The sequence below is a fragment of the Selaginella moellendorffii genome, unplaced genomic scaffold (assembly GCF_000143415.4).
Source record: "Selaginella moellendorffii unplaced genomic scaffold, v1.0 SELMOscaffold_5, whole genome shotgun sequence".
NCBI lineage: Eukaryota > Viridiplantae > Streptophyta > Lycopodiopsida > Selaginellales > Selaginellaceae > Selaginella > Selaginella moellendorffii.
The window spans coordinates 93,129-109,522 of record NW_003314266.1 but is presented as its reverse complement, the minus strand read 5'-3'; the positions used below and the strand labels follow the sequence as shown (position 1 = coordinate 109,522).

At 48.9% G+C, this 16,394-nt stretch overlaps 7 protein-coding genes across 8 annotated transcripts; 2 read left to right on the top strand and 5 right to left on the bottom strand.

The window, feature by feature from the left end:
- Positions 1-856: 856 nt before the first annotated feature.
- On the bottom strand, positions 857-3,325 carry LOC9659632 (transmembrane protein 209). The gene is made up of 7 exons (XM_024670116.1): positions 3,122-3,325; positions 3,016-3,071; positions 2,127-2,956; positions 1,884-2,073; positions 1,646-1,825; positions 1,198-1,574; positions 857-1,144 (listed from the first exon to the last, which is right to left on the bottom strand). Exons 1-7 carry the CDS (start codon positions 3,289-3,291, stop codon positions 1,001-1,003), a joined length of 1,947 nt encoding a protein of 648 aa, XP_024525884.1. The 5' UTR covers positions 3,292-3,325; the 3' UTR covers positions 857-1,000.
- Positions 3,326-3,358: 33 nt separating this feature from the next.
- On the top strand, positions 3,359-4,724 carry LOC9659631. Its single transcript, XM_024670117.1, has 5 exons — positions 3,359-3,441; positions 3,539-3,632; positions 3,741-3,845; positions 4,143-4,450; positions 4,523-4,724. The coding sequence occupies exons 1-4, from the start codon at positions 3,365-3,367 to the stop codon at positions 4,404-4,406; spliced, it is 540 nt and encodes a 179-aa protein (XP_024525885.1). The 5' UTR covers positions 3,359-3,364; the 3' UTR covers positions 4,407-4,450; positions 4,523-4,724.
- An 86-nt stretch (positions 4,725-4,810) lies between these two features.
- Positions 4,811-6,811, top strand: LOC9655012 (F-box protein At5g51370). Of its 2 annotated transcripts, none has more exons than XM_024670112.1 (2): positions 4,811-6,357; positions 6,419-6,811. In XM_024670112.1, exons 1-2 carry the CDS (start codon positions 5,045-5,047, stop codon positions 6,681-6,683), a joined length of 1,578 nt encoding a protein of 525 aa, XP_024525880.1. In that variant the 5' UTR covers positions 4,811-5,044; the 3' UTR covers positions 6,684-6,811. The 2 variants fall into 2 exon arrangements, with proteins under 2 accessions (XP_024525880.1, XP_024525881.1); XM_024670113.1 differs by having other exon boundaries at positions 6,423-6,576.
- LOC9655011 (mediator of RNA polymerase II transcription subunit 23) lies at positions 6,748-12,669 on the bottom strand. The gene is made up of 21 exons (XM_024670111.1): positions 12,590-12,669; positions 12,365-12,411; positions 12,207-12,297; positions 11,439-12,158; positions 11,044-11,311; positions 10,729-10,985; positions 10,448-10,676; positions 10,114-10,379; positions 9,979-10,062; positions 9,835-9,929; positions 9,624-9,783; positions 9,321-9,569; positions 9,108-9,272; positions 8,944-9,057; positions 8,766-8,891; positions 8,563-8,717; positions 8,260-8,500; positions 7,484-8,201; positions 7,208-7,389; positions 7,058-7,152; positions 6,748-6,990 (listed from the first exon to the last, which is right to left on the bottom strand). The coding sequence occupies exons 1-21, from the start codon at positions 12,644-12,646 to the stop codon at positions 6,780-6,782; spliced, it is 4,530 nt and encodes a 1,509-aa protein (XP_024525879.1). The 5' UTR covers positions 12,647-12,669; the 3' UTR covers positions 6,748-6,779.
- Positions 12,670-12,691: 22 nt separating this feature from the next.
- Positions 12,692-13,901, bottom strand: LOC112344762 (lipid transfer-like protein VAS). Its single transcript, XM_024670118.1, has 4 exons — positions 13,355-13,901; positions 12,994-13,026; positions 12,913-12,933; positions 12,692-12,841 (listed from the first exon to the last, which is right to left on the bottom strand). Exons 1-4 carry the CDS (start codon positions 13,677-13,679, stop codon positions 12,753-12,755), a joined length of 468 nt encoding a protein of 155 aa, XP_024525886.1. The 5' UTR covers positions 13,680-13,901; the 3' UTR covers positions 12,692-12,752.
- Positions 13,902-14,055: 154 nt separating this feature from the next.
- Positions 14,056-15,085, bottom strand: LOC9655010 (thioredoxin H-type). Its single transcript, XM_024669549.1, has 4 exons — positions 14,768-15,085; positions 14,601-14,700; positions 14,406-14,528; positions 14,056-14,324 (listed from the first exon to the last, which is right to left on the bottom strand). The coding sequence occupies exons 1-4, from the start codon at positions 14,782-14,784 to the stop codon at positions 14,187-14,189; spliced, it is 378 nt and encodes a 125-aa protein (XP_024525317.1). The 5' UTR covers positions 14,785-15,085; the 3' UTR covers positions 14,056-14,186.
- On the bottom strand, positions 14,937-15,389 carry LOC9655009. The gene has a single exon (XM_002964648.1). The coding sequence runs from the start codon at positions 15,387-15,389 to the stop codon at positions 14,937-14,939; it is 453 nt and encodes a 150-aa protein (XP_002964694.1).
- Between the last annotated feature and the right edge of the window lie 1,005 nt (positions 15,390-16,394).

The window sequence follows — 16,394 nt, the reverse complement described above, 5'->3', positions numbered from 1 at the left end:
TTTCCTAGGTGGAGGCTTTGGCGTCAACAATGTCCTATTTGTGTTGCTACCATGGAAAGTTTTAACATAGAGATTCTTTTGGTAAATGAATAATTATGTGAATAGTGGGGGATCCTTGCACATATAAATAAGTCAATGACCCTTTCATCCTTCTTTTGGGAGTACTATCAAAGGATTCACTTAGCACAAATTCATCTAATGTTGATGGTAATGCCATTTAATTTGAACAATGCTTCAATGACTTTTTAGCAAATGATGGATGAGATTCTCTATGATATGCCAAAAGTGACTATTAACTTCATAATGATGTCTTAATCCAATTGGAAGGGACATGGGAGGATCATATCTATGATGTTCGTAAAGTGTTGGGATGGCTGCGGGAATTTAGTTTAAAGTTAAAATAGTTTAAATGCATCTTTAGATTTAAGGACACAACTTATTATATTTCTCATGAAGGTTTGCAAGTTAATTCTGACAAATTTATAGTTATTTTGAAATTCCCTACTTTGAAGTGTATGAATGATATACAATGCTTCCTAGGCAAAGTGTAATATCTCAATTGTTTTGTCAATCATTTTTTTAATCGTATTGCACTATTGTGAGTATTAACTAAAGTTGTCAACATCATCTTTTGTATGATATAAGGATTGTGAACAAGCATTTATGGATCTCAAAGAATTGCTTATTATTAACTAATTAATATAGTTAAACTTAAGACCTATTTGTTACTAAATATGAACAAACTCTTAATCAAACATTTACAAACTTAATTATTTCAAGCTATTTCCTTTTATTACTTATATATTTTATTTTGTAAAGTAGCATAATAAATTATTTTTTACTTTTCAAAATAATATAAAATTTAAAACAAATTATATTATTTACTCTTACATTTTTGTCAAGTTAATAATTTGTAGAAGGATGTGAACATTAAAATTAGATATGTCTATAAAATAAGTACCCTTCCCGAACTATAAAGCTAGTGAAGATGACTCTTTCGCTAATTCTCGCCACAAGGCTGTTCCAGCAGCGACAGAAGATTAAAAGCCGGGCCGCCGAGATTGATGCCTCTAACAATCCCACCATGCGCGACTTTGATCCTATGACAAAGGAGCAAAATCGCGTCCCACAGTGCGGTTCGTCCCTGGAGAAACACTCTTTCAGAGAAGCGATAAAAATGGAAGAGAGCTTGTTTACCTGAAGCGAGAATTGCAGCTTCTTATCCCAGTAGAGAGCAAAGACAGGAGGACTTTGCTTGCCGACGGCTAGAATACACGCACCAGCATGTAACACTGGAGGAGCGCTTGATAAGACTGCCACATACTTGTCTGGAAACCGCTCCTTTTGTGGAAGGCTGGCGATAAAGAGTGGATTGTTGCCTGACTGAGTGCTCGGGTGAGATGTTGGATCGACGTGCAGCATCCACTGTGGGTGTTCCAGCAGCGCACAGAAAAGGTAGACCAAGAGGTGAGCGTCTGTTGGAAGTTCCAAGCTCCAGCGCTTCGTTGACTTGTCGTAAACTTCGCCCGTTCCAGCAAACTCGTACTTCCTGACACAAGTGCCTTCGGCTAGCTCTGGAAGATGAACATATTTCACGCATTCGTCAAAACTGAAGAAAGAAAAAAACAGAAAGAGAAGCGAGTACCTCGCAGACGTTGGACCGTATAATCTGATCTCACACTGCTCTGGGGGAGAAGTCCTTTCACCCATTCGCCTTTTACAAGAGCACGCAATCGTTGATGCTCAGTGACGGCATCGAGGCACGCTTGCAGTAAAGGATTCACATCCTGTTCGTTCGGAACCTTCAGCCCGAAAATAGATGGTGCTGCGTGACACGAGCATTGTTAGAGAGACGTTCAGCCTTCGTCAACTCAAAAACTTACTCGGCGTGGAGCTTTTAGCGTTTAGCAGATATGCACGAAACTGATGAATAAGCGCGTCCTCGTCTGGAGCAAATGTCGTGAGCCATTCCTGTGCACTCCCATCCATTCCAGGACTGCTGTTGCTATTGCGTTTACCCTCGATCGGACTGATTGCCAAGGAAAAACTAAGTGTTGCCGCTGTCTCCATAACCTGTAACGTCATAAAAGCATTGTCATGGCATGAAAACCAATACTGCTCGCTACCTGTAGATGGCTCCTGTCGATCTTGTAGAGCAGTGGCGCAAGCAGAACGTCCGAAAACCATTGTCTGAGACCGTCTCTCCACTGGTCGATATCAGGCCACAAGCCCAGCTTTTTAAAGCCATCTGTTGCCTGCTCGATTGTGAAAGGAGCAGGAAGATCACCTTCTGCCTTCTTTGGCGAAACACCCGACTTTTGAGAACTTGGCGAGACCCTTACGGCTCGTACCGGTGTCCCTGCAGTTGCTGGAGAGCGAGGTGTAGTGCTCATCACGTTTGGGCCGGAGCCGGCACCTAGAACTCGTATTGGCGATGGCGTAACTGGACCACCCTGTGGAGTGCTGCCTGATCTCCCTGAAGACTCGACCATTCTAGTTCCCACGTCCGAGAGAAAACTCTCAAGCTCCTCCTCAGTCCGAATCTCATCGTTCCTGTACTTGAGCGTCCACGGAAGAAAACTCGAGTCTGGAGAAGAAGCCACTGATGGTGTGTATGGAAATGTACTCACTTGCACTGGTGTTGCTGGAGATGCAGCCCCGAGAGCTTGGCCACTTCCTTTCACTCCGCCTTTGAACAGCGGAGGATGGATCGGGAACATCGTGCTTGGAGAAACCGCGGTCGGAGATTTGGCAGTCTTTGGCGGCGGCAGTGCTGTTCTTGAGCTTCGCCTTCCAAGTAGCATCTCCTGCCGTGGTGTCAGTGGCGATGAAATCTGGGAAGATGACTTGAAAACGAAGTAGCCTTCCTCGGAAGAAAAAATGGCCTTCAAGAACGCGGACAATGCACCGAGGAAGACGAGCGTAAGAACGACTTGGCAAAGTCTCACGGTAGTTTCTACGTTAGTTTTTTGTTCCATCAGTACCAAGGAGATAGAAAAGATAGAAAGATCTTACTTGCGAAGAGATACGTGAGCCCAAAGAGCCGCATTGTGTCTTTGATCGTCTCCTTCCTAACAGTGTGAGCATTAGAACCCTGCCAAGAACCCTAGAGCCCACTCACCGGTAAGAAATCGAGAGCAATCCCCAAGTGGAAACGAGGAAAACAAGCGCGACGATCGCTGGCGGCGAGCTCCTCCTCGACCCTTGCGCATCCAGCGCCGAGGCGATCGCCGCATTCTGGTAGACTCCAAACCTGTGTTGTCTCGATGGAGTGGAGCTCTCCTCCGCCATAGCTTGCCCTAATCGTTTTGGCGCGAAAATTAGAAAAAAACCCTCGTAAGTATAAACCCTAGTGCGATTGGCTATGGCCGAGAAGGAGCTCCTTCGCCGGTTTCTCGAGATCCAGGAGCGGCGAGCAACGATCTACACGGAGCTCCAGAGGTAATGCTATATCTTTGCTTGCGCCGTCTCGATCGTAGTTGATCAGTGGAAATTCTTGCGATTTCGTCCAAGCAGTGACACTCTAGCTACTGGCCAGGGGTTTTGCAGATTATCTTCGTTCTAATGCGGAGCTGGCTTACAAGGAGCTTTGCGGCAGAGTGACAGTGGAATTTAATGAGTGTTCCAGACAGGCATGAGCGGCAATCAATCCCTCCATCCACAAAGTTCCTTTTTTCCTCTTCCTTGGAAATTCTTAATTTTTGTGTTCTTGTCATGTGCCATGCTGCCAAAATCTCTAGGTGCTTGAAATCGAAGCTGCGTTGCGAGATCCTGCGTGCTCCAGGGAGGACCTCGCGGTGTTATTGCAGGCCGTGCAGTCTCACGAGAAGAAAAAGCTCCAGATGGTAAAGTAGACAAAGAGCTTTCTTTTTGTTTCACAGTTTTGATTGCTTTCAAGTTTTTGTTTCTTCATGCCTCGCCAGAAATCCCTCCCTAGCTTTGTTTCCATTCCACTTCCAGGCTTAAGTTTTGGTCTCTTAAAAGCTTCGTTTTTATCTTTTCTGTTTTTTTTTCGAACTTTCTTTGAATGCTTTAAAAGTTCCTCGCTACAAATCCTTCCTTGTTTCCATTCTCCCAGGTTTTAGTTTCGTTCTCTTAAAAGCGAGAATTCTTTCGGGTGAATTAATGCTTTACTCTTGCAGACTGCGACCCTCCAGATCTTGAAACGAGCAGGCCACCCCAGCGAGCGTCAAGCCACCGATCAAAGGCGAGTCGCTCCACCTGAGGCGTGTAACTTGTGTTGCACCCCGGCAGAGCTGGATGGTGCCATCTCCGGCCTGGAGGAGTGTCAAGCCGAGGCCGAGTACCTGGCCGCTCATAAAGAAGCTGTGACATCCCTGCAAGAGGCCGTGCTTGCCATCAATGAGCTCGTGGAGACTGTAAGATCTGAGAGGGACGAGGAGTGAGTGGTCGAGCACAAAAAAGAGGAGAAAAAACTCTTCTTTCAGAGGTATGGCTGGATTTATAGTGGTAGGCAGCTCGTTTCGATCGCTTAGCTACTTTGATATTTCCATTCTCGCAGATCAATCGATCGATCGCTAAGTTTTGGAGTAGCGACAGTCCATCCGATAGACAAGCCTTGATCCGTTTAGTTGAGTGGAGCTTTCAAGGAGGTGGATTTCGGAAGAGAGTCCGTTTTAAACCATTACCGGTTAAGCTAGAAAAGCGTGAAATATTCCTTCCAGCTTTGCGAGGATATTCGTCCAATCTAGCTTGTACAAATCTCGGCGTGCGTACGCCCGGATTTGGACGCATCTGGGCCGTCGGGTTTGAGCGCATCCAACGGTCGCCACGAAGCGAAGCATTGCATCTCTCTTCTTTTTTCTCTCTACAGTGTTGTGGCATTTGTTTTTTCCGCTGGGCGGCTTGTCACGCGTCCCAGGGTTTGAAAGAGCAAGCAAAGAGGGAAAGGGGCCGCCCGGGCTATGGCGCTAGGGTTCTAGCGCGGGGATTTCCCACGCCACGGCCGTGGAATTCGATCGATCGATGCGATTGTAGGCCGCATTGGCGGAGGGAGCGCGCGCACCGAAGAGAGTTTCCTTTCATGTGTCAAAAAGGCGCGCCTGGAGAGGGATCCCAATCCTCGCAGATCGATCTGGCGATGCAGCAGCATCATCACCAGATCAGGGGCAAGGGCCTGGGCAACAAGATCGATCCCGCGAAATTCCTGGCCGGGGCGGATCTCACCGCCCTCCTCACCGACGAAATTCTCCTCAGCATCCTCGCCCGGCTGCCCGGGGGATCGTCGCCGTATCCCTGCTCGCTCGTCTGCAAGCGCTGGCTTCGGCTCCACGGCCTCCTGCGCCGATCCCTCAAGCTCCACGAGTGGAGCTACCTCGAGAGCGGGCGATTGAAGGCAAGGTTTCCCAATCTCACCGACTTGGATTTGACGCAGGCCAGCGTGCTCGTCCCCAGGAATTGCTCCGCGGTGCTTCTCACGCACGGCTCTTACACGCTGCCCCTCACGCCCGACGTGGTGGACATCTTCCCGGTGGAGCGATGCATCCAAGAGCACGAGCTCTCCCCCGCCGCCCTGGACAGCGGTCTCAAGATCCTCGGCGATAGCTTCTCAGGTTTGCAGCGATTGTCCCTCAAGGACGTCTACAGGGAGCGATCCATCAAGGGTCTTCTTCGCGTCTTCGACGATTCCAGGGCGGCGGTGGAGGAGAAGAAGCAGCAGCCAATTGCCGTGGTGACGCTTTCGTCGGATCGCGCCTCGTCAAAGGTGGTGGCGCTCTCGTCCGAGAGAGCACCATCGTCCAAAATGGTGGCGGAGATCGAGGCCGGGCTTGCGTACGTCGCGCGGAGCTGCCCGATGCTGCAAGAGCTGGAGCTCCTCCAGTGCACAGACGAGGCCCTCACGGCCATGTCCGCGTGCCGCCACCTCCAAATAGTGAGACTTGTCGGCCTCGTCACGGAGCACTACTTGGGCACTTTCACGGACATCGGCCTCACTGTTCTAGCCAACCGGTTTAGCCGAATCGTCAAGCTCGAGCTCATGGGCTGCGAGGCGAGCTACCACGGCATCGCTGCCATCGGCCAGTGCTGCTTCATGCTCGAGGAGCTGACGCTGTCCACCAAAGGATTCCAGAGAGGCTGGATCGCTGCCTTGTCGAAATGTTCGTGTTTGAAGAAGCTATGCCTGGTGAGTTGCCGGAACATCGACGTAGACCCGGGGCCTCCGGAGTACCTCGGCCACTGCTCGGCGCTGGACTGTCTCAAGCTCGCAAAGTGTGATCTTCGCGACCGGCTGGGCTTCGCGGCGCTGCTGAGCGTGTGTAGAAACGTGAGGGAGCTCGAGTTTAACGATTGCTGGGGGCTGGAAGACGAGACCTTTAGCATGGCGAGCAAATGCAGGTAAGAGCCTTTAGAGCTTTGATGGCGAGCTTGTGATTAACGTTGTCTTTCTCTGCGCCAGGAAGACTCGGCTTCTCTCGCTCGAGGGATGCTCGCTTCTGACCACCAGCGGGTTGGAGGCGGCGGTGATGGCTTGGAAAGATCTCCAGCGGCTGCGAGTGACGTTCTGCGACAGCATCCGGGACTCGGAGGTGAGCCCAGCTCTCGCGAATTGCTTTGCTTCGCTGAAGGAGTTTAAGTGGCGGCCTGATACGAGATCTCTCCTCGCTGCCAGCCTCGCTGGGACGGGAGTTGGACAGAAAGGCGGGCGGTTTTTCAAAGTCTAGAGCGAAAGAAAGAAGTGTTACTTTGAGCACCGAAAAAAAATTAAAAAAGAGAGGTTAGAAGTACCTAAATTGATAGTAGTACTGTGTGTGTGTTCTTTACGTTGTTGTAGCGAAGCATGAGAGTGGCCTTTGAGCGATCTTGGGATGAGTGGCAGCGTAAATCGATCGCTGGGGATCTACCGTAAGATGCTGGAACAAGTGTTGTACGTCGGGATGTAAGCGCTCCACCGCTTTGTTGCAGAGGCCGAGAGTGTCGGGCCTTGGTTTTCCACCGGCCTGCTGTGCTTCCAGCATTACAACATGGTGCCTGGACACACAAACATCAAGTTTGGTTTTTTATACGATCTAAAGCAAAAGAGGAGAGTAGAACTTACATGAAATCTACTAGATCGGTGATTTCGGTAACGTCGTGAACTTGGGCGTTTCGGCCAAACACCTCTGCGAGCATTGTGAATAGCAAAGCTAAAGTCTGTAGCGAAAACAAGTTAGAAAGAGGATTTTAGAATGCGATATAAAAGTATCACCTTTGCGAACAGAGGTCGTGAGATCACGAAGCGCGGCACTAACGGTCCCAACATCCGAAACGCGAGCCGCAGCTGCGCAACTGTGGTCATCGGCCTTTGCAAATTGACGACGTCGTGCGTGTTTTCAAGCCACTCGAAAGATATGTTGGCCGTGAATGCATGGAACAAAGCGGCCGCATTCCCTGACAAAGTTGTACAGAAGATATTAGCACAAAAAAAAAAAAGAAAAAAAAAGAAGAAAAGAAGGAATAAGAAGCAAAAAGATCGTTTCTGTACCTATCACACTTGACGTCCCGTCTTGAACCGCCCAAGAGGGGTCCCATACCGAATAGCCGAAAGCAGCATCCATCTCCTTGGGAGTTTTCTTTGGATCTTTGAGCCACCAACAGTCCTTGAGTATACGTGCCACTTCCTTGTAGAACACATCGTGGAATTGTCTAGGTAGCTGAGCCAAGAGAAGGCCGCAAGCTTGGATCACTTGCGGAGATATGAAAGGCGAGATCGTTTGGCCGGTTGAGACGGAGGTAGAAGACGGAGTGGAGCTTTCTGCCGTGCATGCTGATGGAGGAGACGTTGGCAACAGGGGACTCCGTGGAGCTGCTGACTGTGAAGCTGAGGCGTAAGCCTGAGAAGGAGGTGTTGGGACACGGACTGCTATCTGGACGAGCATTGCTACTGCCTGCGCTGGAGGTGTTGGCAAAGATAGTAGCTCGATGACACAGGTTTCCAGGACAAGTTGGCAGTAGCTTCCAGGATCCTGGTGGTGATAAAACGCCTTGTGATTGTCAGCCGAATTGGTGGATGATGCCGGGCTCTTGCCAGGCGTAGTTGATCGCGTCGTGCAAAAACTTTCCATTGTCGGGGATGACGTTCTTGGCTTGTTAGTGAACGAGGGGATTACGTTGTTTACCAGATTCAAGAGCATTGTTACGTAGTAGTCATATGGAGGCGTTCCAGTGTTGAGTATCCGAATAAACGCCTCCGACACCGGCATCTGGTTAAAAGCACCTCGGATTCATAATGCATCTGGAAAGTCAATAGAAACTTGTTACCTTCGCAATGTCTAGGCTGCTCAGCAGTCTCAAGATAAGCTTGTTCGGCAGATGACCATAGAAGTACGCAAGAGTATCACGCACAAATGTGAAACGAGTAGGATGGTAACGTAGCAAAGGAGAGTATGCAGTCAAAACATGTTCTGCGGTGTCCGTGGCGTCGTTTTCTATCAGGCGGTAGACAACAAGGTGGATGACAGGCAAGGCGCGCAAAGCCATGTCATCGAAGAATACAGGGTACCTGAATCATCATTTAGAATAAACAGTGAACCAACGTGACCAAGTAGCCATACTCAATCATACCTCTCCTTTCCAGCCAAGTGATTTCCAAGGGCCTGTGGCGGCTCTACACGTTGGAAAGGCCCCGGATGCAGCCAGTGCTCCTGCTGACCATGCTGCCGACAGTAATTCTGAACTCTAAGCTGCTGAAACTCCTTGCGATCAAGGAGCAAACTAACCTGCAATCAGCATGATATGGTGAGAGGAGAAACCACAAATGAGCATACCACTAGTCGTAGCGCATGAATGTCATCGTCACGGTCTAGCAGCGCCAAAAGCAGTATGTCAAATGGTAATATTTCCTGGGACCATACGAGATAAGTTAAAGTAGCACTGGCCCTCAACAGAAGATCCTGCAGAACCCAAACTTGTCACAAAAGTGGAAAAAAATTATCAAGAATTTACCTGCTGCGAGTGTCCGTGCTGTAGCTGGAGGTGCATATGATGAAGTAGGATATCAACAAGCATGTAGATATTCGAGGTTACGTCTTCAGGTGACAGCTCTTTCAAAGCCTTACCCTGCAACAAATGTACAAGTTAGCAGCTGTGAAAACATCACTATCACGTACAAGATTTCCACAGTTGAAATTCTCAGGACGGCAATCCATCAAAACCCAGGCGGCGGCACAGAGGAACGGACGGTGTGGCGGAAAACTGTGATTTACAAAGGACATGGCAAATGCTGGGTCACCAGCAAGAAGCTGTTGACACTGGTGCAAAACAGTAGTCTCAACCTGTAAAACTTGAACGTTAAAATTACGAAAAATGATATGTCAGCCAACCTGCTGCCAAGTTTGAAGAGTTAGCAGTCTTCCATCAGATCTTAAAGCGAGAACTTCACGAAGCGTCTGCGGGAAGTGCCGCATTGTCTTCTCTGACCATGTATGTTTACTATTCGCAAGTATTTGCTCTAACGCAGTTTGTAGAACAAGTAGCTGCTCGAATTCTGCAATGCCCCGGGTCTTGATAGTAATAGCGAGACTTACTACCATAATTCGGTTCAAAGTTTCCGTGAATTCCGTCGTGGCACCCTGGAAATATCAGAAGCAGAGTATAACAATTGCAGCGACAGAGATGCATTTTACCTTCTCCTTCTTTATAAGCAAAACTTCTTTCATTGAAAGAACAAGGTTAATTCCAAGGTTTTCTGCAAGACGGAAGAGTCGGTGGTCTCCACGTTTGGCCTTCATTGGAATTATAATCTTAGCCATATCAAACACTAGCTGCTTCAGTTTTCCATGGAACCTGTACATACATAGTACTTGCTAAACTAAACAAAGACGAAAGAAGACTTACCTGTACAAGGGCATCAAACGATAGTTGAGAAGCTCAAGAAGAATAAGCGAAATTCCTGCTTTTGCTGCACCGCTTTGGTACTTTTGCATCATTCCCTGTTAATTCAATATGTTCAGCTCATGTCTATCTCGTTCAGCAACTTACGTTCAGGTGATGCTGGAATAATGTCTGTGGTGCGACAAGAAGCAAGCGCACGTACGTTTCCAGCATTGCTATGCTTGGTACCATCTGGCAGAAGGTATTAGACAACAAAACATAAAAAAGCAAAAAGCGCCGTACCTGACCAGCAAATATTTGTTCCTCAATTTGTTGTATAAGCCGCATGCAAAGATGAAGAGATAACCCAGACAGCATGGCAATCGGAAGCGGGCTTGTCTCGTGAACCACCGCTATTCTTTCATTTCCAACAAGAACCTCCCCCACGCCGTTGGACCGCATCCAATTCATCACAGCGTCAGCCACGGGTTGCGTCATGGTGTGTGATAAAACCCACACCATTCCCATGGAGTTGTCATCCAGGTTTGCATAGTCTAGAAAGCGTTCTCCTGGAAGAAAAAGATAGACAAAAGAAACACAAAATAAGATGAAGTTTACTACACTAACAAGGAAATACCTTTCAAAACTTTCTTCCACCATTCATCAATTGTTTTCCCTTTCTGAATGTGCTCTGGCATTCGATTACCGACCAACTGCTCCATCACAGTTCGATTCAATGCCCAGAGTCGTAAAATCTGACTGCTTCCCACGTAATCCAAAAGCTTCGCCTGAGGAGATACAGCATTGCTATGATCCACGGAGCGGTCGGCCATGTGAAACGACAGTATCTTTTGAGCAGTCTCCACCTGGAACATACAAGTTGTAAGAAGGAAAAAGAGAAAACGAAAACGAGGCGACCTTTCTCGAGTCCTCGTCCTCACTCAGAGCCTGTGTGACGGTTTCGAGGCGAAATACTTGTGCAAGCAACCAGGTGACATGATTGCTCCGTTGTATACTCTGCTCTCCACTTGCAAAAGCCCCGGCCAGCTTTTCAATAAACTCAAGAAAATCCAGGTAGCCTCTCCGCATAAAATAGTAGAACAAGTCAGCAAAGTTGAGCCATTCCTGCCATCTCCCCGACTCTGTTGTGGATGTCGCGCTGAAGGCAGGGCTCCCTGGAACCATCTAGACAAGATATCATTCACAATGAGAAAATATGATAAAATCCCCTACCCGTAGAAATAGGCTGCATAAGATCCATAATTCTTTCCACTACAGCCTCGCAAGTCATTTCCGAGTTAAAAACTAGCCCCGGCTGTGTCCACGAAGTGTTAGGCCCCGGTCTGGGAGGGACAGGCTGCTGCTGCTGCCGGTGCCGTGGAGCACATACCAAAACACGCCTCCAAATGTCGGCGGATGGATTTGTTCGTAGGCCGTGTTTAAGACACCGCAATGCCTTCTCATAATCTAGGCTGTCACGCTGAACGGAAGCAGCAACTTCCTGCACATACAACGTAACAACTTTCAATAAAGAAGTTCTATCTATTTATCTATATGCATGTGAAGCATAAGATCAATTCACGCACGCAAATGAAATGAAAAAACATAGAAAAATAAACACAAAGTACCTCTCCATACAGAGCTTCTCCCATCGCCCCTGCATAAGTCAACGCTGTGGATCTCAGTGTTGAAAAGGTTGGACACTGCAAGTGATGATCAAACATCAGCATGTGTAAAGCAATCCTGTCACGCCTCCGATGCAGATCGAGAAAGAGTCCCAGGAGCGCTTCATTCTCAGGCCAATAGTCCGCTTGGAGCAACGTCTGGTCGTGCAGAAGAGCGTAGAATGGCACTCGGCATTTCCTCTCGTCTATCAGCATCCGCAAAACTTCGAGACAATTGTCTAGCCAAGTTACGTCTTTGAGCGATCCCTCGCTTCCGCTAGCAACGTCGTTGATCCACTGCACGGTGAGGTAAAGCATGTCGAAAGACGCTACTGGCCTCAACTCGGCCTCCAGAGCAGCGCCCATGACGTTGCAAACCAGCGGACGCAGCCAAACCGATGCTCTCTTGGCCGAAGACGGTGTCACCAAGATATTAGTCGATGGTTCCCCAGACGTTGAGACTAAAGGAGAAGACTGAGCTTGCGTCACAGCGACAGGATTCGACTCCACCATAGCCACGGCCCGGAAGAAGGCGAGTAGAAACATATCCGAGCGCAGCAACCCGGCTCTAGCAAGCGTCCGGAGAGCAAAGAGTAAGAAGTCGGCTTGGGGAGCGTGACTTCCACATTGTATGAACAACATGGCAACGAGTGACTCTGTTATCGCTTGAAGCTGATTGTGATCCTGCAAGAAGAATCGTCGTATAGAGAAACTAGAAAAGAACAAGCCTACCATGAACTGGTTTTGTAGAAGAAGATAGTCGGACTGGAACTGCTCGTTAGGAGGATGCGGTTTAGTGGAAGCTTTCTTTCGTTGCTTAGTCCTGCAAGAGCGAAGAAAAAGGGAAACAAAGTTACGGTAGAGCCACGACTAGCTACTAGATCGCTTACGCATTCTCTCTCCCTCCGGCTCCTTCGCCTTTGACGCTAGAGTTCCTCTGGAAAAAAAAACGATGTGAGCGATATAAACATGCGGAGATCCTCTCCTGTGAGCTCTAATCCATGCTAGAAACTGGAATCACTACACTAGAATCGCACTAGAGGCGCTACAGGAGCGCATTGAGCTGGAAACGGCGCAAATCGGCAACGCTACATCTAGATCGTGAGAAATCCTACCCCGAGATACAGATCGAAGAGCTCCTGCAGCGCGGATTTCATCGCGCTCGCGTCCATCGCATAGAAGAGGAGGGATAAACCCTAAACCTACCTATAGCAAGCGTAAGTGACAGTGTGGTGTATTAGAACTGTCTATTACACTGTTGTGTAGATTTTATCTTTTCTAAAGCATGGAAAAAAGGATCTGGACCGCCGCGACAGTGCTCCACATCCAGCTCCAGACCAGCCTTTGGCTCCCGGAAGCTATATCCTCTGGAAGAACAATCACACAAAAAAAAAAACGATATCTTCTCTTTGTCCCAAGAGAGAGCTCGACTACTCACCGGACGAAGCTTTGCGATTCCCTGCAAGGGGCCAGAGCTTGTAAGCATATGGTTTTCTGGATGATGCTAGCTAGAACTTACCATCAGACGGCTCCGGCGCTCCAGCGAGAAGTCCTGCGATCAAAAGAAATGAAACGATGAGATCAATCGATCAAAACATGAAATGATGGCACCCAATCGATCAAAACAAGATGAAACGATGGGATCGTGGAACCCAATCGCTCAAAGCAAGATGAAGCGATGAGATCCTGGAACCCAATCGCTCAAAGCAAGATGAAACGATGAGATCGTAGAACCCAATCGAGCAAAACAAAACAAGATGAAACGATGAGATCGTAGAACCCAATCGCAGAGGAAACTATGAGATCGTGGAACCCAATCGAGAGAGAGAGAGAGAGAGTATCAATCTCGCGCGAGCACGCGAGGAGCTAGCATTGCTTACCGGGGCATCGCGAGGCATTGGTGTGGACATCGCAGATGCTGGGGAGGAGCATCGCGCTGGAGACGTTAACGCCGGCGGGAGAGGACATGGAGCTGGAGCTGGAGAGGAGCTTGCAGAGGCACACCGGGCTGTTCAAGTGGACGGACAGCAGCGCCTTGCAGCAGTCGGATCCGGGGATGCTCACCTGGTTCTCCACGAACGCCAGGCACGGCTGCATCTTCTCGATCTGCTCGGTGCAATCCACATTCTTGGAGTGGATCATCGTGGCCGCGGACGCCGCCATGACCGCGGCGGCGATGAAGATCAATCCCCCGGACGAGCCCATTGCAGTAGAGCTATCGATCGATCGAGAGAAGCTCCGCGCTGCTCCAATCTAGCAGAGCGCTGCCGAGGAGAAGAGGAGGAGTACAGTACTGTGGAGTTCGTGATGCCCGGTCTGCCAGGAATTCTTACATCCCTCTCTCACTCACCGCATGCGAGATAAATGTGATGGACATTGCGCAGACATTAATGCCTGTGCCTTTGCCAACTGGCTACTACGAACCACGAACAACCAAGGAATTTTAGGTGTTCTAAACCCCTACAGTGTTTCTATCATTGGATCAATCATAGCTCAAGGTGGTGGTAGCATCTCTTGCGATGCTAAAAGGATATAATCGATAAATCTATAGCTATAGATTGTGACTTCTCTTTGAGGCAAAGGAAGCATCTTCTTTGACCATAGCATTGCAACTTTCTCAAAAGTGTAGTGTATGCATTGTCATGTATAATCTGGAATAGAGAGTTTTATGTGAGAGCTCGGGAGCTTGGTGATCGATTGGGATGCTGGCAATTATCCTCCGGTCGCGTACATTGCCGCCTTGCGCTGGAGCTCGGATTTGTTTGCGCCAACGATCTTGTCCAGGAGCTTGCCGTCTTTGATGAAGATGAAGGTCGGCATTGCTTGGACGGACCAGTCTTGAGCGACGTCCTGAGGAGAACCAGGCAGAGAGTTTCAATGGATCGATCGATCGCTGTATACAAGCACAAAGAAAGAAAAGAAAAAACTTGCCTTGAGCGCATCGACGTCGACCTTGACAAAGATGAGCTGCTCAAACTGTTTCGAGAGATCCACGAAAATGGGAGCCATCGCCTTGCAAGGGCCACACCATGTCGCTGTAAAGTCCACGACGATCTACACGCAAAGCATCACAGTTTCTTTGCTTTCTTTCAAAGAAACGAAAAGGAAAGCGATGAAGAAATTTACCACTTTTCCGCTTCGCTTTGCCTCGTCCAGCTTCGCCAGCCATTCTTGCCTTGAATTCATCACGAGAACGTTGCCGTGATCGCTAAGACTCTGGAACTTACTGAAGAACAGAGAAGAAAATTTCGAAGGGAAAAATTCTCTTCATTTTCTCAGCTAGCAAAGCAAACCTCATATCGAGCCCCATCTTGCAGCGCCGGAAAAATCGAGCCTGCGGCAGTGAGATCGCGCCTCCAATTCGCTAGCCCAAGCAACCGATCGATCGATCCAACCCTGGCTGGAACCGGGGAGAGCCCTAAAAAAGCAACGCTAGAATTTTATAATAATGCCTTGATTCTCTCATTCGACGATCTTCTTGAGATTTTCAATGTCCCCATTGTAGATTCCAAGAACAGCGTCGGCGATTTGCTGCTCCTTGGCCGGATCCGCGGGATCGGCATCGACCTCGTAGCCCCATTCGATCTCCGTGCTCCCATCGCGATCCAAAAGCTTGAGAGTGGCATGGAGGAGGGGCATTTCCGGGGCCTGGATCTCGTATTTCAGGACGTGATTCGCGTCGTCCAGCTCCAGCAGCGTCTCGAGAATCTCCGCGCTGCCTCCATTGTCGGGCAATGCGGCCGTGATCTTCCTCACGCAGCCGGGAATCCCATTCTCGCCCTCCGCGATCTCGCAGGATTTCATGGCGCCAGTGTCGCACCACTCCATCAGACCCCCGAAATCGGACGTGATTTTCCAGACCTTGTCGATCGGAGCGGCGATCTGTCCACGAGCTGTTGCATTCCACTTCGCCATCGCGCAAATCCTTTGTACGGAATCGAGCCCGAGACCTATCCGGGCTTTGGCCTCACGATCTATCTATCGGTAATAGGTGACTTCCCATGCCCGGGTACTTTGCGATCGCATGACGATTCCAGGTAGCCATTTGTTCTAGGCCGAAGATTTTGGTGGGCTGTCTCCTGGCAATATGTGGTACATTGTGAGTTTCTCTCTGTGGTGGATCCACACGGCCAGAGCATTGCTCGATCTCTTGCTCAAATTCATTCATCAGGCCGTGGAGGTCCAGTCTGAAGTTGCGTTGATGTGTGACCTTGATTCCAAGTGGAGGACTCTGTTCTTCCTTATGGTTTGGCGCCGCGCCATGATCTCCAGTGCCGGCATTGATAAATACGATCGTGGCGATGCTCTTTGCCTCGTCCTGAGGAGCTCGGCCCCAAAAGTCAATGAAAGTCAATGCAAGTCAATGAAAGTCAAAATCTTTACAAAGTCAATAAAAGTCAATGCAAAGCAGAGTAAATTTCTCAATGACCAAGATCACAAATGTAATAAAAACAACGAAGAAAATTTCAAAGCTAGCAAAGAAAACTTCGTATCGATCCCCATCTCAGCGTCAGGCCAACTTAAAAGTCAACGTTATATTATTAAAAATAATACTAGGATTCTCTCATTCGACGATCTTCTTGAGATTTTCAATGCCCGCACTGTAGAATCCAAGAACAGCGGCGGCAATTCGCTGCTCCTTGGCCGGATCCGCGGGATCGGCATCGACTTCGTAGCCCCATTCGATCTCCGTGCTTCCATCGCGATCCAAAAGCTTGAGAGTGGGATGGAGACCATCAAAGAGGTCCACCGCTGGGGCGTGGATCTTGTACCTCAGGATGTGATTCGCGTCGTCCAGCTCCAGCAGCGTCTCGTGAATCTCTGCGCTGCCTCCACTGTCGGGCAATTCGGCCGTGATCTTCCTCACGCAGCCAGGAATCCCATTCTCTCCCTCCGAGATCTCGCACGATTTCATGGCGC

Excerpts from the sequence above, each read along its gene's own strand:
- LOC9659632 (XM_024670116.1), bottom strand. The coding sequence starts at position 3,291 with ATGGCGGAGGAGAGCTCCACTCCATCGAGACAACACAGGTTTGGAGTC. Across the intron at positions 2,957-3,015 it reads GCTCACGTATCTCTTCGCAA|AAACTACCGTGAGACTTTGC; the intron begins GTAAGATCTTTC and ends AAACTAACGTAG. Across the intron at positions 1,145-1,197 it reads AGCTGCAATTCTCGCTTCAG|GGACGAACCGCACTGTGGGA; the intron begins GTAAACAAGCTC and ends GTGTTTCTCCAG.
- LOC9659631 (XM_024670117.1), top strand. The coding sequence starts at position 3,365 with ATGGCCGAGAAGGAGCTCCTTCGCCGGTTTCTCGAGATCCAGGAGCGG. Across the intron at positions 3,633-3,740 it reads TTAATGAGTGTTCCAGACAG|GTGCTTGAAATCGAAGCTGC; the intron begins GCATGAGCGGCA and ends CAAAATCTCTAG. Across the intron at positions 3,846-4,142 it reads AGAAGAAAAAGCTCCAGATG|ACTGCGACCCTCCAGATCTT; the intron begins GTAAAGTAGACA and ends TTACTCTTGCAG.
- LOC9655012 (XM_024670112.1), top strand. The coding sequence starts at position 5,045 with ATGTGTCAAAAAGGCGCGCCTGGAGAGGGATCCCAATCCTCGCAGATC. Across the intron at positions 6,358-6,418 it reads AGCATGGCGAGCAAATGCAG|GAAGACTCGGCTTCTCTCGC; the intron begins GTAAGAGCCTTT and ends TCTCTGCGCCAG.
- LOC9655011 (XM_024670111.1), bottom strand. The coding sequence starts at position 12,646 with ATGGACGCGAGCGCGATGAAATCCGCGCTGCAGGAGCTCTTCGATCTG. Across the intron at positions 11,312-11,438 it reads GAGAAGCTCTGTATGGAGAG|GAAGTTGCTGCTTCCGTTCA; the intron begins GTACTTTGTGTT and ends TTGTATGTGCAG. Across the intron at positions 10,380-10,447 it reads GTGGAAGAAAGTTTTGAAAG|GAGAACGCTTTCTAGACTAT; the intron begins GTATTTCCTTGT and ends TTTTTCTTCCAG.
- LOC112344762 (XM_024670118.1), bottom strand. The coding sequence starts at position 13,679 with ATGGGCTCGTCCGGGGGATTGATCTTCATCGCCGCCGCGGTCATGGCG. Across the intron at positions 12,934-12,993 it reads AGCGCCGGAGCCGTCTGATG|GGAATCGCAAAGCTTCGTCC; the intron begins GTAAGTTCTAGC and ends GGCCCCTTGCAG. Across the intron at positions 12,842-12,912 it reads GAATCGCAAAGCTTCGTCCG|AGGATATAGCTTCCGGGAGC; the intron begins GTGAGTAGTCGA and ends TTGTTCTTCCAG.
- LOC9655010 (XM_024669549.1), bottom strand. Across the intron at positions 14,529-14,600 it reads CAAAGCGAAGCGGAAAAGTG|ATCGTCGTGGACTTTACAGC; the intron begins GTAAATTTCTTC and ends CTTTGCGTGTAG. Across the intron at positions 14,325-14,405 it reads TCGACGTCGATGCGCTCAAG|GACGTCGCTCAAGACTGGTC; the intron begins GCAAGTTTTTTC and ends GGTTCTCCTCAG.
- LOC9655009 (XM_002964648.1), bottom strand. The coding sequence starts at position 15,389 with ATGGCGAAGTGGAATGCAACAGCTCGTGGACAGATCGCCGCTCCGATC.